Source organism: Temnothorax nylanderi, unplaced genomic scaffold (assembly GCF_030848795.1).
Source record: "Temnothorax nylanderi isolate EJ_2023f unplaced genomic scaffold, tnyl_v1.0 TNYL_tig0011_pilon, whole genome shotgun sequence".
Classification (NCBI taxonomy): Eukaryota; Metazoa; Arthropoda; class Insecta; order Hymenoptera; family Formicidae; genus Temnothorax; species Temnothorax nylanderi.
Genome location: NW_027249073.1, coordinates 2,307,080 through 2,323,816, shown reverse-complemented (window position 1 = coordinate 2,323,816; position 16,737 = coordinate 2,307,080). Strand labels below are relative to the sequence as shown.

General features: G+C 31.7%; 1 protein-coding gene across 3 annotated transcripts; it reads right to left on the bottom strand.

Moving 5' to 3' along the window:
• Positions 1-164: 164 nt before the first annotated feature.
• Positions 165-16,637, bottom strand: LOC139767739 (adenylate kinase isoenzyme 5). 3 transcript variants are annotated; one of them, XM_071697340.1, is made up of 14 exons: positions 16,496-16,637; positions 14,959-15,049; positions 14,657-14,840; positions 10,207-10,775; positions 5,570-5,737; positions 5,366-5,476; positions 5,015-5,157; positions 4,693-4,875; positions 4,185-4,307; positions 3,957-4,110; positions 3,506-3,774; positions 3,183-3,347; positions 2,736-2,994; positions 165-2,437 (listed from the first exon to the last, which is right to left on the bottom strand). In XM_071697340.1, exons 4-14 carry the CDS (start codon positions 10,226-10,228, stop codon positions 2,193-2,195), a joined length of 1,842 nt encoding a protein of 613 aa, XP_071553441.1. In that variant the 5' UTR covers positions 10,229-10,775; positions 14,657-14,840; positions 14,959-15,049; positions 16,496-16,637; the 3' UTR covers positions 165-2,192. The 3 variants fall into 3 exon arrangements, with proteins under 3 accessions (XP_071553441.1, XP_071553442.1, XP_071553443.1); XM_071697341.1 differs by lacking the exons at positions 14,657-14,840; positions 14,959-15,049; positions 16,496-16,637 and adding an exon at positions 11,675-12,388; XM_071697342.1 differs by lacking the exons at positions 14,657-14,840; positions 14,959-15,049; positions 16,496-16,637 and adding an exon at positions 10,846-11,113.
• Positions 16,638-16,737: the final 100 nt, after the last annotated feature.

The window sequence follows — 16,737 nt, the reverse complement described above, 5'->3', positions numbered from 1 at the left end:
TTTTTCTAATTTAGTTATTATAAGTCAAAATCAAATTCTAAATAATAATAAAGATGTTTAAATGTTATTAGAAACGGCAAAAAGTCCATGTAAACAATAAAAGTATCAGTTGAAACCAACTTGGAAAGAGCATTATATAAAACGCAATGAAACACGAGGGAAAATAATACTTTCAGTTTTATTTTATTTTTCAAAATAATCTTTTGTACAATCTTCAATATTCGCGATATATATCGACGTATATGTCGAACGATGTCAAATCCATTACTTGTAGGCTTGGCTTGAAATAGACGAAGGAAAAGAGGATAAATAAAGAGATATTGCAAGAAAGTGAGATTGTAATATCAAAAATAGCATCAAAACCTTTAAAGCGGTCTCCTAGATTGTTTTTCGACCTTTATGTATTTTTTTCTTGGCAAAAACCGAATCCGTTTTTACAATTTTTTAAATCCCTCTAGAGATGGATGGGCCATAATTTAATCGTTCAATTATAAAAGAATTATAATTCAATCAAAAGTTAATCAAAATTACAAAAAAGACTGATTTTTTCAAATTACGGTCAAAATTTAGAAAAAACTTATTTAACAAAAAAGTCTCGATCAAGATTTATAGCCAGTCATATAAGAAAAACAATAAAAAAATAGGAATAATTCGAATACATTGACCAGCAATGAAAAAGACTTCGCAACTGTACCCCTCTCTTAAGTCTATTGCAAAATCGATTAGTCCACTTACTGAGATCCAGTAATCTGAGGTACTCTTGGATTAGACGGCGTATTAAATACACAGTACGTCTTGCTATTTGCTGCGCGGCGAGACACGATATGTGTCATACTAGTCATTCATACTAGTCTGTTAACATGAACTGAGATAAAATATGTTCACTAGTCGCATGATACACCGAACGAAATTTCGTATTATTATTTCGAGGTAGTAAAAATTAGACTTGTGTTCGGTGTAAAATGCGACTGATGATTATATTATTCCAAATTATCGTCGACAAATCGCATATAAATACAATTATAAGTAATATAAATACGATATAAGTACAATATGCAGTATAAGTACAATTGCGGACCTGCGCAAGTGAGCTCTATGTGATATTATTAGCCAACCGATTGATAGCTTACAACTCAAAACTATCGTGACCTCGACGTTTTTTTATTAGAATTCTCGAATCTATAACTCCATACGCTATTAAAATATTATCCGGTAAGACGTATGTATAAACATATGTGTGTATGGACAGAATAAAATATCTAAAAAATTTAAGAAAGATATCAGCTGCCAGGAAAATAAGAGACATTACTTATTCTTACAAACTATGATATTAAGAAAAAGTGTGAGAGAAATTATATACTTGAGCACATGAATAAAATAATAAATTTGGAGTAATTATTAGAGATGTAATTAATATATCAAGAGAACAACAGAAACAAAACTTTGGATGAAAGTAAGCAAGTTGTGTTACATGCTCGGTAAAAAAAATTTCATGTAAAAATATGTTCGAATATGTTTTCCCTTTGTTGTATAATCTGTCTTGTATAATTTTTTTCGTATACGGGAAAAATAATAAAAAAAATAATTAAAAGAATAATTTTCGTATTGCCTTTTGTAAAAAGTAAAATTTGAAATGAGAAAAATATGCCCATATATACACATATGTAAATGTAATATTCGTATATAAAATATATGATTATATACAGAATATTGTATAATCTAATCGCTATTTTATTTCTTGTATGCAGAAGTTAGTTTTCTAATTATGTTTCAATTATTCATTTTATTATTTTTTCAATATATACGGATAGAAATTATAGAAGAGAAAGAAAATATATAAACATATTTCATACATATATAACAATATATTGTATATTTTTATATGAAAAATTTTTTACCGGATATTCTTAATATTTTAAAATTAACGAAAAATGTACATGTATATATTATCCGCGATATGTTTCCAATTACGACTTTACATTTGGCCGTTTATATCGGATGTGTGGACGGATTAATTACACCGTTTAAGTCGTATCTTTTTTCAAGGCACGCTATATCGAAAGACATTACGATCAAAGTTATCAAAGTTATCGACACACTTGAAAGTTCCCACACGTAATCTGGACCCTTTCACGCAATATTAACAATTAAAATTGTCCAACAACATTAAAAAAGATCAGCGGACCTTACTTTCACATGTGAAGATTCTGCTGATAACCGTCGATCTCGTTGTACATTTTCCTGATGGGATCTTTTGGCAAATAGTTGTGCATCGCGGGTGCTACTTTATTGTTGCCGGGTACAATGCCGTTGGCTAAATGCGCTACACCGTTCTGCAGCATATGTGTTCCATTCGCGATACCATTTTGATAAGCATGACCGTTTTGTTGAATATGTTTCATATTGTTTAATACACCATTAGAGATGGTACCTACCCCTAGAAGACAATAAACATCGAAATATATTATTAATAGATACAATAAATAGATACAACCACACATTTCTTAATTATTGTTATCAGAAGATTGTTAGGTTTCGAAAAATTTTTGTGATTAAATTGTTTTTTTACTTGTTAACTCTAATCCTTTTTCTGATTCTTTCTGATTACAGAAGGAGAAGAAACTTAATTAATTTCGAAAAAAATAATTGACCTTAAATTGGGAACTTAAAGTAGACAGTCTAAGAATAAAAAAAGTCGATTTTTTATACGCCAAACAAATGCAATAATTGTTTACCTTGAGCAACAATTCCATTTTTCGTCGCATTGGCGATCTTTCCAACATGATTAGATACGCCGTTGACTGTCGGTTTGGCATTGCCATTAGGTATGGCACGTTCATTCGAGGCATGTATTCCGTTTGGGTGTCCCTTGATTACGGGCGAATCCGGATCACGTAGGCTTTCTTCTTCTCCGCGACGTGCCCCACGCATTAATTGATATAATGCAGCGGCAAAATCCTGCTGCACACTAGGCACATCCGTATCGCCGTCCACCTAAGGAATACATTATACCTCATAAAAATGGAACTATTTCATAAACGTATATTAATTCTATTATGTAATCGTACCTTTGTATTCCTACTAAGACTCTATTCTAAACAATTTCGTACTACTAATGCTAATTCAAAACTCATCTCAACATTGGTCCGTATTTTGTCGCAACACGGTTATTTATTACGTACAATTATTAACCGACTATCGCTGTCCAGCGTTTTCAACATGGGAAGAGACACCTCGCGAAAGAGCTCCAATCTTTTCCTAAATGCCGAAACACTGTCGTCCAGTCTTCCTCTCCCAAGTTGCAGTTTGGAGCAATCAAGTAATACCAGCGGTGGTTCTTGTCCAAACTGTTAATAATTAATATAACGCAATTCGTCAATAATTTGTTAATGCTAAGAGATATTTATCAGATAGACAGAAAGTTACAAAATCATCAATCAAATTGGTAAGCAGAATTGCGATTTTAAGGTATAATACAACACAAGCAATTGTGTGTTCTACTTACTTTACTCTGAAATTCCTGCACTTGATTCAAGTCCCTCGGATATCCGTCCATGACGATACCATCCGAGTCTCGATTCAAAATAATCTGTTGCTCTACAAGTTGTATCACGATATCATGTGGGACCATTTCGCCCGAAACAATTGCGTCATTCACAACCATATTAGACGATGCCATCGTTCTTAATAATTCTCCAATACTTATATGCATCCATCTTGGCATATTACGGACGGCTTGAGCGCAAAGAGCCGCCTTATTACTTCCTGGTCCACCTAATATACACAACATTATATTACACAAAATGTCATGCAATGTAAATAAGTTATTTCTCTTTCTTAGAAAAAAAAGCTGACAAAATAAAAAAAGAAATGGAGAAAAAATTGAACAATTTAATAGTTTTACTTCTCATAATTTAACAATCAACCTCTTTACATTGTATTGAAATAAAACATACCTATGACCCAAATAAATGATGGCAATCCTTTTCTCGGTTTAGCAGCGGTTTTCGGTGTGTCTATCGGTACTGCAGCTGGTATCCTATCAGTTCCCACAATTTGTTGCGGTAACGGCGAACCCGTAGTCGATTCTTTTCTCCTTTCCACTTCGACCTGAAATACGACATGGTGCAGTGTAGCGATATACTATCAAAGATGTGAAATTTTGATTGCAATTTCAATCTTACCTCGGCTTCTAAAGATTGAGGTATATCCTGGTCCTGAATTTCACCGCTTGACATCCCGAGAATTCTAAGGACGGCATCTCGAAAACTAACGTAGACCTCACTCGGATTACGTTCACCATTTATCTGTAAAACAAATTTTTATTTCTACTTGCAGTAAGCGTAATTTGCACGTGAAATACAAAAATACAATAATACAATTTGAATATGTATTACTTTATTATTCTCATAACATTTCTAAGTTATCCGGCTATATTATTTTCAAACTTTTTGGTGTATTAAAAAATATATTGTTTTATATACCTAATAATCTTCTCGCATTCGACTAACGCATGCACTTGCCGCTTTTCTTTTACCTCTTTTTAAAATGATAATTTTTTAATAGTTATACAATTGCATATCAAAAACAGAAAATATATTTCACGAATAATAAAAATAAATTTTTCTTAACTGTTACACAGATCAACAAAATTTAAACTTGGCGGAGCGCATTAATAGCGAATTTGCTTACCTCAAGTAACATTCCACTTTGATCAAAATATTCCGCAACTGGCATCACATTCCTATAAAAATTATGCAATTCCATTCTAGCTAATCCGATAATAACGTGGCCGAGTTGCGCACCGAAATCAATTTGCCTCTCCAACACTTCCTGCCTCCACGACACAAGAACGACGCCGTTAACGATTTTTATCTATAAGCAATGTATTATATGCATTTAGATTGTTGTCTTATCCGAACACTGTACATAGCTAAGCTATATTGGGAGATGTAACTACCCTATAAAATAAATAAATATCTATATTAAAAAAGAACGGAAGTGAGATACTCACCTTTTCAGCATACTCTACTACATCGCGCATATTTCGCGGATATCCGCTTACAAGAAATACTTTGGATCCCGGGGACATTTTCATCTCGAGCATAAGTACTTCTGTGACGGTTTTGCTACTAAGTTGTCCAAAATCTTGCATATCTACATCAAAAACATTTTATATACGACACGTTGCAAAAATATAGAAATTTCTTATTTACAGACGTTATTATTTAAATCAAAAGGATTGAGATATAATTTATATATTCTTAGAAATCTCACAATTCGCAACTAAATCCGACTGGTTTATACATGTCGCATGTTAAAATTTTACATATTTATACTTATAAAATAAAAAGCAAATATGTACCATTTCCCAGTGCATATTGTTGAAGAAGATCCATCATGTTGATATGCGTTATACCTTTCTTCTCTTGTATCAAATTGTCGCAATATGTCACCTTACCGCTACCGGGACCGCCTATGAAATGATCGTAAAGTTCAACACGTTGAATGTCGATTCTTAAAATATGATGATTTAATTCTAAATCCGCGACAATTAATTAATACTAACCGAGCACGAATATAACGGGAATTTTTGGTATTTCAAATTTAACTGGGCCAACATTTTGTTTCGGGAAATGTCCATCCGGCGGAGTCGCCAAAAGGCCAGCCTCGCCTCGCCATCTTCCTGTAGCTCGAGCATCGTTTTCCTCGAACATCTGCGATCCATTTTGCTGATCTGAAATGCATTTGCCACTTTGTAACGTATTATATCTATACGATGGATCGAAATATTCGTGCCATTCGGGGAATTCAATTTAAAGTAAAAATATTAACAAGGCCTCCTTACAAAATTATTATTAAAGACCATATCATTATTCAATTTCTCGATTCTAATTTCAATTTTAAGAAAATCAGTGATAATTATAACGAATGTATGAGCGCATAAATAAAGAATTCACGCGTTTGTGGATTAACTAAAGATCTTATCAAGAAATTTAATTTATTAAACAATCAAAATAAATTTCTGCGGTTTTTCTATGTTATTATTTTAACGAAAAGCACGTAAGCACAATTGTAAGTGATGCGTATGCATCGATACGCAGTTAAACACGTGCCATGCTAAGCTAGTTTTAATGTGAAGCGAGCATTAAAAGTGAAAAGCAAAAGGAGAAATTGGGAAGATTCATGAAAACATATTTGCGTGAAATAGTCAATTAATTGAACGTTTCTATTTTACAAATCTAAACTGGAAATTAAAACAGCAAGAACAATAGCCTCTTGAAATAAATTCGACGGTGCATAATATCGTTTCAACCAGATTGTTTCAATCTTAAAATGCTTGAATTATTAATTTTCTAACTGAAAAAGTTTAGTCTATTAGTTTATTGAATTGTATTCTTTATGAGAAATCACCTCATTCTTACTACATTTTGTTACAACACGTTGTACAATATATTCGCATCTAGCTCATCATGTTGCGTGACAAAACCGAAGACTATACGCAGAAGTCAAAGGCATAAAATATACATTGTCGCACTGATATATTATTTACTACATGCAATGCATGTGTGAAATCAAGTAATTACTTCGATTTGAATCAAGTGCCAATACTTACAATCTTAAATAATTGCATAATTCAAAACTTTTTAAATTTTCGCATAATTCTGGTATTTTCTATGTGTACAAAAGATATAAAAAAGTCATCGCGTACAAACGATGATATCATGTAACTTAAGCGATGCCGTCACTTCAACATATAGTAATTTTTGTGAAGACAAGATAATCATAGATATCTACGATGGATAACTCGAGGCTTTCCAATTATGTTCAATCTGATCTTGTGGAAAATTTAAAATATAAGTACCGAATCAATACCTACTCGCTAAAAAATATAATTCGAATAGAATTTTATTGAATAAATTAATTATCTTAATCTTTTGTACCTGTTAGTCTGGGAATCACAAAATAAAATTACGTTAAATTTTAATCAAGGTTTTGGGGGTAGGTATATCTATCTAAAAAATGTGTGAAAATGTACAAAAAAAGCTATATTTTAATGAATATTATATAAACATTATATTAATTAATTTTAAAAAGTACACATAGTAATATACATAACCATCTTATTTGACACCTTAGTAGAGAAATAGTTATTTAAAATATTAAAATCGTATATTGAATTTGTTTAATGTCAAATCGTGCTTTTAATGAAGTACTCCTTCTTCATTACAACATAAAGACAAATATAAAGTTAAAGAGAATATTTGTGACATTAAAAGTTGTTTAAGTTCTAACTATTGTTTGACACTAACAGAATATTTTCTCAAAAATTATTTGTATTATTTCTATAAAAAATTAGATCAAAAAATATTTATTCGATCGAAAAAATTATTTCTAATTAGAAATTTTTTAATTAAAATTACTTTTCACGTCGAAAAATTATTATAATTTTTATGTTAAAAATAATACCGCATTGCATGTAAATTTCGATCGATATAAATATTTAATACAGCTGATATTTAGATTCATTTAAAAATTACAAATTAATTAAAATAATGTTGGATGTCAATGAGCCTTGTAATATATATAAGAAAGCGTGCCACTATTTATTTAATAATAATGATAATATTAAATTAATATGCGTCTATTAATTTAAACCGCATGTATTACGACATAAGTTTACTGTGATGACAAAAAAGACTTTCCATGCTACGACAATGTCACTTGTATAATATCGATCGCGATAATGCATTTGCGATAATCATAGACATCTTGTTACGCGTCCAAGTTTATTCCGTAGATATATCGTGAGAATTCGATGATTAGCATAATGGAAAAAGTGGAATTGACAGTGCTAACCGTTTTGACTTGCATAGATAAACAGTTCGTACTCGTTCAAGGCGCGAAATCAGCATAGTAAGAAAGGACAACAGAGAGATAAATGCTTTCCTTATCCGATTGCACAGTTAGTGCGGAAAAGGGAAGAGAAGAAACGGTCGCCTTTCTTGCTAATGCGTATTATTCTCTTTTTCACTTATTTTTAATGCGATTATATCATGTTCGATACTGACAATAAGCGAGAGAGCGGTAATGAGTGGAAGAATAAATAGGCATTGGTTAATAACTATAATGACAAAATTACTTGGTAAAAATTTACCTAAAACAAGACACTAAAAATGTAAAAAATTGCTAAATATATTTTCAATCTTAATAGAATTTCTTCGCAAAATCTGTTAATATTTCTTATGTGATAAAACGTTAATTAACAAGAATAGTGTTTCCATGCAAAACACATATCCGAATAAAACGTAAAAAAAAAAACAAATATGATGTCATGAAAAAAGTGTGAAATTAAAATGTTATTTCAAATATATTTAGGACAAGAAGTAATATAGCGGTAAGGTGATTCTTCGCCAAGATTTGAAACAGCGAAACTTAGTACCGTAGAAACCGGAACCTTTTATCAAATCAATTAAGACTAATTTACGTGGTGAACGTCTAGACTAGATAGAATCAATAAAAAAAATCTCCTTTCAATAAGGCTAGCAACCTGCTAAGAAAAAAAAAAAAATACTTATATCTATTCTTGGCATCAACAAGCCTCGAAATTGAACGGATTTCCAGATGACGAACCAAGCGAAAGATAGAATTATGAATAAGAAACGTGAAATAGCAATGAAAAAGAAGAAACAGCAATCGAGGAAGAAGTGCTATAAATGGAATGTTGGAATATCAAATTGTGATGAGAGAGCTTATTCGGGACTGTTCATGTGTAAAAAATACGAACAGAACGTTTGTAATATCGATAATATGCAAACGACAGTATTCTTCATATCACTCTAGAAACCAGTAACCAACCATATAATAAATGTAATAAAATGTCAAATACGTGCCGGACGCAAGCAAGCTTAAAAAAGAAGAGAAACAAATTACAGAATAAATTCCAAGAAATATTATAGAACGTCCCGACGCAATATCAAACCAGCAATGGGAGATTTCAACGCAAGGATTGAAAACGAGTGAGATAAAGCAAAGATTTGATGGAGACATCGTAAATGGTAATAGGGAAAGTTCTAACAGAAATCTGTGCACAATATTTGTTGATTTAAAATCAACAACGTATTCTACGAATATAAGAAACAACGCAAAATCCTCCTTTGCCAACAGAAGACAAAGATCTGTTATAGTGTATTGACGAACCGAAACATACATCGCATACGGACTCTGTCATCGGCAAACGTTGGAAACGATCATAATCTTATCAAGAGATACGGTAATGTCTCGTGCCAAGTGTACGCGCAATGAGACATTACCGTGTATCTATACGCGAGCCGACAAGTTGAGAGATCCTTAGATTAATATCTAAAACACGAATAGGGATACAGTATAATAAACAGCAGTATTTAGAATTCATTGAGAAGTGTAACATCGGAGAAGTGTAACTAGAGAACAAAATACCTATAGGAAGCGTTTGGAAGAAAATAATTGACATTATTATTAGATAATTAACTCGATCAAGATAGATGATAACGTGGAAAAGGCCTGGCAAAAAAATCTCAAAGAATATCCAAGAAGGACCAGAAAATAAATCCTAATTACATCAACAACGAACCATTTGTTTTACCAAGAAATAAAGGAATTAGCAAAAGAGAATATCTAAGATATTGAAGCTATTACTGTTCTATGTTAAGCAAAAAATGTATGTTACACTATTTTATTTTATAATATTTTTCCGTCGGGGATTCCGAAAAATACGGTTGCACGATTTCTCAATTATTTAGGAATAAATTAGATATCCGAGTATTATTGGCACTAATGCTGATAATTGGCGAATATAATTGTCTCGTCTAACTCTTTAATGCAAAAATGTATGCAATAATAATAGTGTCTGAATTTGTCACATAAAAATCAGTTTAAAATAAATGTTAAAACTGATAATTGGCGAAATAACAGACTTGTTTAATTATTTGATGCAAAAAATTAAATGTTTAATTATTAAATGTTATGTTTAATTATTAAATGTTATTAAGTATATTTATTATTAGAATAAATAATATCTTGTAAACTATATTTTAGCAATATTTGCAAAATTGAATTTAAAGGATTATATTTGGGATATAGAATATTTTGGGATTATATAAAAAACGAAGCTCTCTCTCTATATATAATTTGAACTATTATAATAATCATTATGGATATACTAACCAGTGTCCAGGCAGATGCCCATAGTAAGCTGTTCAAAAGCTGACACGATCCTTCTACGGCCATTTACTCACATTCCGGCAGACAAACTCATCCCCGCTTCAACACGTACAAAGTTCCGAAGAGTTACAATGTACAGCTTCACGAAAACTTTCACATTAGACAAGAATGTTTCTCGTATCACGTGTTGTCACTCGACGATTTTTGCAATCGATTTTTCGGTGGCCGGTAATCGAAAATAGTTTCGACGAATACACTCGTTCGATTCTTCAACCTCTTCAAGTTCAACCTCGTTTATCCATGAAACTTTATTTTCTCCCCTACAAAGCGACGTCCTAACGACGGAGGTGTATGCACTCGCCACGGGTTGATTTGTGTCTGATCTATTCGGCGTAGCTTCTTCAATAGGCACTTGAGAATGAAACCAAGTAAGATCAATGTCCACATCGACGTCGTTTGAGAGATTTACTCGACGGGTCCACAGCAAATAATTGCAGTTAATGTAATTTCAAATGTCACATCGTATGCACTTGATTTTTATGCTTGAGTAACAACTATGTAGATTGAGCATTCTGAAAATAATAAGTTATTAGCTTTTCAAGATGTACGTAAAAGAGAGTTTTTGAATATTTATTTTCTGACCGCAAGTTGTTATTTTCCATACGTGCCACGTGTCCATTTTCATATTGTCGCTGTATTAATTATGCAATATAATATTTTATTTTTGCTTTAGCGAAGACCAAATTAGAGTAGATAATTTTGATAACTGTTGTGTTGTTTAGTGCGAAATTAGCAGAAATGTTTTAGAATTTTTTTTATTAAAAAAGAAAAAAATGTCATTTTTGACATTTATTCGTCAAATCTATTTTAATAAAATTAAGCTTGTGGTCCGGAAAAAAGATAAATGCGTGTAAATGTCAAATAAAATATATTTAATAATTAAGAAAGAAGAAATGTAGTATGAGTGATATGTAAATGATCTCGTAGCAAAGAAAAATTAATTACGAAAAGAAGCTGAATCAAATTGAGGAAAGTGTTCATTTGTTCGAAGAAACAGTAAAGAAAAATTAACATTAGCACTTAAAATGTAAATTAAACTACTTATTCCAGTGAAATACAATTCGTGTTAAATAAATTAGATAATTTTAAAAGAAAAATGAAAGAGTGGCATGAAGGCTTAGAATACATATTAAAATTAATCGTTTGTAGAATGCAGAAGTAATTCATAAAATCAGTAATGTGTTTGAAACAGATAAAGGGCATCAGCGACAAGATCTATGTGTTTTTTAAGAATTTGCAATTTAAGCTGACTTAAGATAAATGTATAACGTCGCGATTCAATTGGAGAACATTTGAGCACCAACGGGATCGAATCAACCCCCTCAAAATAACAGCGCGGAAGATCTAAACGCGTCGCATTTCGATAAACATTCAAGGAACTTTCGATTGATCTCCCGTAAGTGCGACTCACGATGGATGAGTGATCGATGAGTAAATCCGCACGCTCTTCCCACGTTCCTGTCGAGTGGAGGTAACTCGAGCTACCATCCGAGCACCGATCTACGCGAAGAAACACCTGGAGGAAACTTAGAAGTAGAATGGAGCACCCCCGAAATATCTCGCGTTCACCCGGAAGTGCCCGGCGCAAAGTGTGTCGCGTGCGGCAACGTAAACGGTTGTGAGTCACGACGTTACCACGGCGGAGCTTTTACGACGAGCTTCCTCGGCACGATAATGCCATAATGATTTGCCAGGAGGAACGAATGGAGGTCGTCGTAAGAACCACACATCGTCATGGATACCGCGCAAGCGCCCCGTTTCTTTTATACGTTTTGTGCACGTACTTTACATACAGCCGCGATAATAGACAGTTGTACTCGATGTATGTTTGTGTGTGGGTACGTACGTGTAATCATATGCGTGTTACATGTGAGGGGTTGTAACGTGGGGGTTTCAATGTCAAGTTCTTGCCGACGCAACTGTTCTCGAACAGAGGGGTTCGATGAGCGGATAGCGAGAGTAACAATGTGAAATGCGAATATACATATATATTCAAGTAATTATATTATTTGCTTCTGCGTCTCGTCGAATATAATAATACAGTATATATACCGTAAATACGAGATAATGTAAGAATATGATGCAATATTAATGCAAATGGAGATCAAGCGGATGAAAATGGAAGTGAAGGAAGGAGCAACATTTATTTTCCTCATATTTAATATTTTTTAATATTTACAATATGTCTGAAAGTGGTTATTTAAATTAATTAAGGTGTCTATAAGACGCCTCAAGATCAAAGACGTCAAAGACGTCATAAATCGGGTCATAAGACGTCTTAAAGACATTATAATGATGTCTTTCTAATAGTTTTATAAGACGTCTTATAAAAGTATAAGACGCGTCATAATGTTCTCTGGATATTTATATAAGAAGTTTTTTATCGGGTAATGATACCATTTGCCTCTGTATCTCATCGAAATATAATGCAACATGATAAAATAAATATGAGATAATATAAGATCATGCTGCAGTATTGCAGATGAAAACAGAAGTAAAGAAAACAAGCAGTGTTATTATTAAGTTTCTACTTTTACATCTCGTATAAATTTACATCCATTTTCCTCGTATTTAATATTTACCATCAAATAACTTAATTAGATCGAATTACTATAAAACATTTAGGGCCGCCCTAAGTGGAATAATTATAAAAATTCGCTTAGTTAAATATGAATTAATCGCGTCTTCCAACACAAGTTTTTGTCCCCAACGGAACAAAAGGTCAAAATGGTGTCGAAAACGGCTCCAAAATGATTATTAAAAGTCACTTTAAGATCACTTCAACGTCACTTCGATGATTTTCGTCATGACTCCTTGTTCCGCTTGGGTATAAGAGTGTGAAAAATAATCATTTTTTTCTTAGTAAAATAGTAAATGCACATTCATATTTTCGTGGGATCTCTTAGAGGTTGCAACAGCTGCGCGCAGAAATACTACTTTAACACGGGAGTAGTAGGAATGAGGACGTATCGGGCATTTAACACACGAGGTTAATATGAAATTTATTACTCCCGGTATTTACAATCGATCGAGAAGCACACGTGAGAACCATAACAAGAAGGTATATATTTACGATAAACCGGGTTTAGAAATGTGTAAATTCTGTATGCCTCCATTTGTGCATTATTTAAACCTAAATGCAAATTACACTGTCATACTTGAATATTCTAGCTTATTAAATTGTAACTTTATTAAAATTTGTCTCCTCATGAAAATTTTTTGGCACTTTCGAAAGCTATAGCTCTTTGCTAGCTTTTCTAAACTTCGTCTTTTATTATTATAATATACACATATATTTTCTGATATTATATGAATCTTCAATTAGCTTAACTTTTCACACGTAGTATAATATGTATAATTCCAATTTGAACTATATATAATCAAAAAGATGGTTGTATAAACTTGTTTTTAATCTGAATTTTAAAGCTTATCGTCGTTCTTGATCTGAACTCTTTAGTTCAATAGATAAGGAAAGAAATGAGAATCTAAATAATACATGCTGCTACAATGTAAGTGATTATGGAAGATTATATGGATTATACTATATTAATTATAGAAAATAAAACTGAACTCTATCTACTTTTTAAAATTAAAACACAAAAAATATAGAAAAATTTGTGATAATTTTACTTTACTGTAATTCGATTTTTTCCATGAATATGTTTGCCATCAATATGTTTGCAAAAGTGCATTCTTTTTTTCTTCTTTTAAAAAGAACCGATTATACAACAAACATGACATTGTTATAAAGATTCAATGTCTAATTATTGAAATATTCTATCTTTTAATTTCAATAATTTTGATTCTTATTTTTATTATATATATTAATTTTCTTGACTTTTTTAATAAGATTTGAATATCTCAACACGTGCATTGATATAAGCGAGAATATAAAAAGCGAGAAAAAGTTATAAATATTTCCTGAGATACTTATATTTAAGCAGTAGACATGTCCAGGTAATAAATCCCAATCGATACGTAAAATAGCATATGCTACGATGTGCACTATATGCTTTTCGTAGACGTCTCAATCATTTATTAACGAATAAATGTCCATGTAATATACGCGCCCCTTTGTAATAAGGTAATAGCTTTTCTTACTGTATTCATGTCTTTACTTTATTTTACTTTTATTCAATTAATTTGTCAATGGTTATTAATAATATTCACCTTTACTTTCTTAAACATTCATATTTATGGATTGTTTTATGATATTTGTTGTGTGATATTTATATCTTTTGCACGTCAGAATATTTTCATATTGTGTAACAAAATATGTTTTACATCTTTATAGAAATAAACTTTAAAATAAAAGATTTTTACATCAAAACCCATTGTGTCCTTATGTCGAATGATTATAACGGCGAAAGTAATAAAATTTATTAAAACTTACGGTTTTTGTACTTTGTACATGTATGTGCACATAAATATATTTTCAAACCGCAACGTCCATAAGCCTGCTTATCGGCCTGACAAGCCGATTTATTATATAAAACTGTTCTCCTCCAGTAACAATTGCATCTTTTTTGAATTGTGAGTCACTCCGACAGTCGTTTCCTAATATAACACTTTCTCGGCTGCACTCCAACATAATCAAAACATAAATATTAATTATTCGAGAGGTACATAAGGGTCGTTTTCAAGGTATCACTTTAGTACGAAGTTCGCAAGGCAATGTAAGACCTATCGACTCACCAATGAATATTTAATAGATGCCTGTTATCAGTCCTGTTTCAAGAAATTATATGCTTGTATAAAGCCATCTAACCCATTTTACCATACTCGGCTGAAAGTATAAGAAGAACGTATGTCGATTTAATTGGAATTTAACGAGAAACTGATGGCTCATGTAACATACGCGGCTATTTAGAGTAACGTAGTATTTTCTAAAAAAATACAGGCCTTATATATTTACTTCGCATCTTAATGACGTGACTTAATATTTGAAATTTCCTACTTATTTACTTTCATTTCTTTACGTAACAAAATCATCCGTAACAAAATAATTTACTATCATAAATTTATTGATAGTAAAAACATAGGCATGAAGTCAAATAGCTTCGTATAGATCATATGAAGTTCTTTCTTTTGTAGTTTTATACAAAGTACTTCTGAGAGATCAGACACTTGCGTTATTACGGTTTTCAGCTCAAAATTTTCGTACTTTTTTCAATTGTGATTTGTTTAAAATACAGAGCTATTTGATCACGCTTATCTTTCTGCTAGAAATAAATTATGAGTGATTCTGTTGCATAAAGAAAAGTTATCGTTTCCTCATTTTCCTATAAATATTATAGTTTCTTTTTAAAGACGTTTAATCTCATACCGTACAATATTTTTGAAAATGTTACTAGAAATTATTTTACCAAATAAAACAGACTTATTAGATATTAAATATTTCATAAAATATTAGCGGATGCATTTGCGTCCACACGCAATCTTATAATATGAATTATTTCATAGGGCAAGTTAACGTACAGCCGGTTATATCTCACGGATTCTTGCATAATTCCATCTTGTCAAAGTAGAGGACATGGCCATCTTTTTTGAACATGCATATCTATATCTTATAATATGTGACGGCCGTTTTCTTGCCATACATTCGTTCAGACAAACTAAAAATGATTGACAAATATTTCTCGATGTGTCTCATGTGTAATTTCTCATCATTTCAACTTTTTAAATGAAAATCTTTGTCTCTAATGTACTTAACATCGTTTCAAAATACTTTATTAAAGGCTTTTTTCATTTTTCAAAAAAATTTTTTATACAAAAACATAAATAATATATATAATTATGTATACAATATGTCGATATATATATATATTTTTTAAACAGTCTAGCCAAATATCTTGAAAATTAAGCCCAGCAGGCAAAAATATTTTGGACAAAAGTTTGTGTGGTCCGAAGGAAGACCAGTAAAATCAATTTTCGAAAAAATCGATTTTGACAGATCATCGCCATTTTTGGAAATAAAATTATAATTATAAATATGATTCTTTTTATATGTATAATACAAATCTTCATACAAAAGTATTAAGCTAGAGTTATCAAAACAGTCAAAATAGTTTACGAATTATATTTTGTACTGTATTCTGGCATATTTTAATATAAAATATAAAGAATCTCGTAAACTACATGACTTTTTAATAATCGTACCTTAATATTTTTACGGACAGAATAATGAAACGCGAGTCGATTGGTATAAAGAAAACACATATAATAGACTTGCCTTTCAAGGAAACATGCGTAATTGCATATTGCAAATTGCATAAACGACGCTGCCATGCGCACGACGAGCTATTTTGCAATCAATTGAAATTTTCTCGATACGGCTGCTCCTGAGACGAAGCATTGCAGGCCTTACAATTGTTACACGCGTTCGGAGGTTCAGGATTGTCAAAACTCAAAACACGAGCGGTAAGAAAAGGGAATAGTGGGTCAAGAAGTCGCACGTCACCGTCGTCACCATCC

Bases quoted from the DNA above. Each gene is read 5' to 3' on its own strand.
- LOC139767739 (XM_071697340.1), bottom strand. From the start codon at position 10,228: ATGGGCATCTGCCTGGACACTG. The intron at 5,158-5,365 runs GTACATATTTGC...TTTTTGATGTAG, and splicing joins ACAATATGCACTGGGAAATG to ATATGCAAGATTTTGGACAA. The intron at 3,775-3,956 runs GTATGTTTTATT...TGTGTATATTAG, and splicing joins ATCATTTATTTGGGTCATAG to GTGGACCAGGAAGTAATAAG.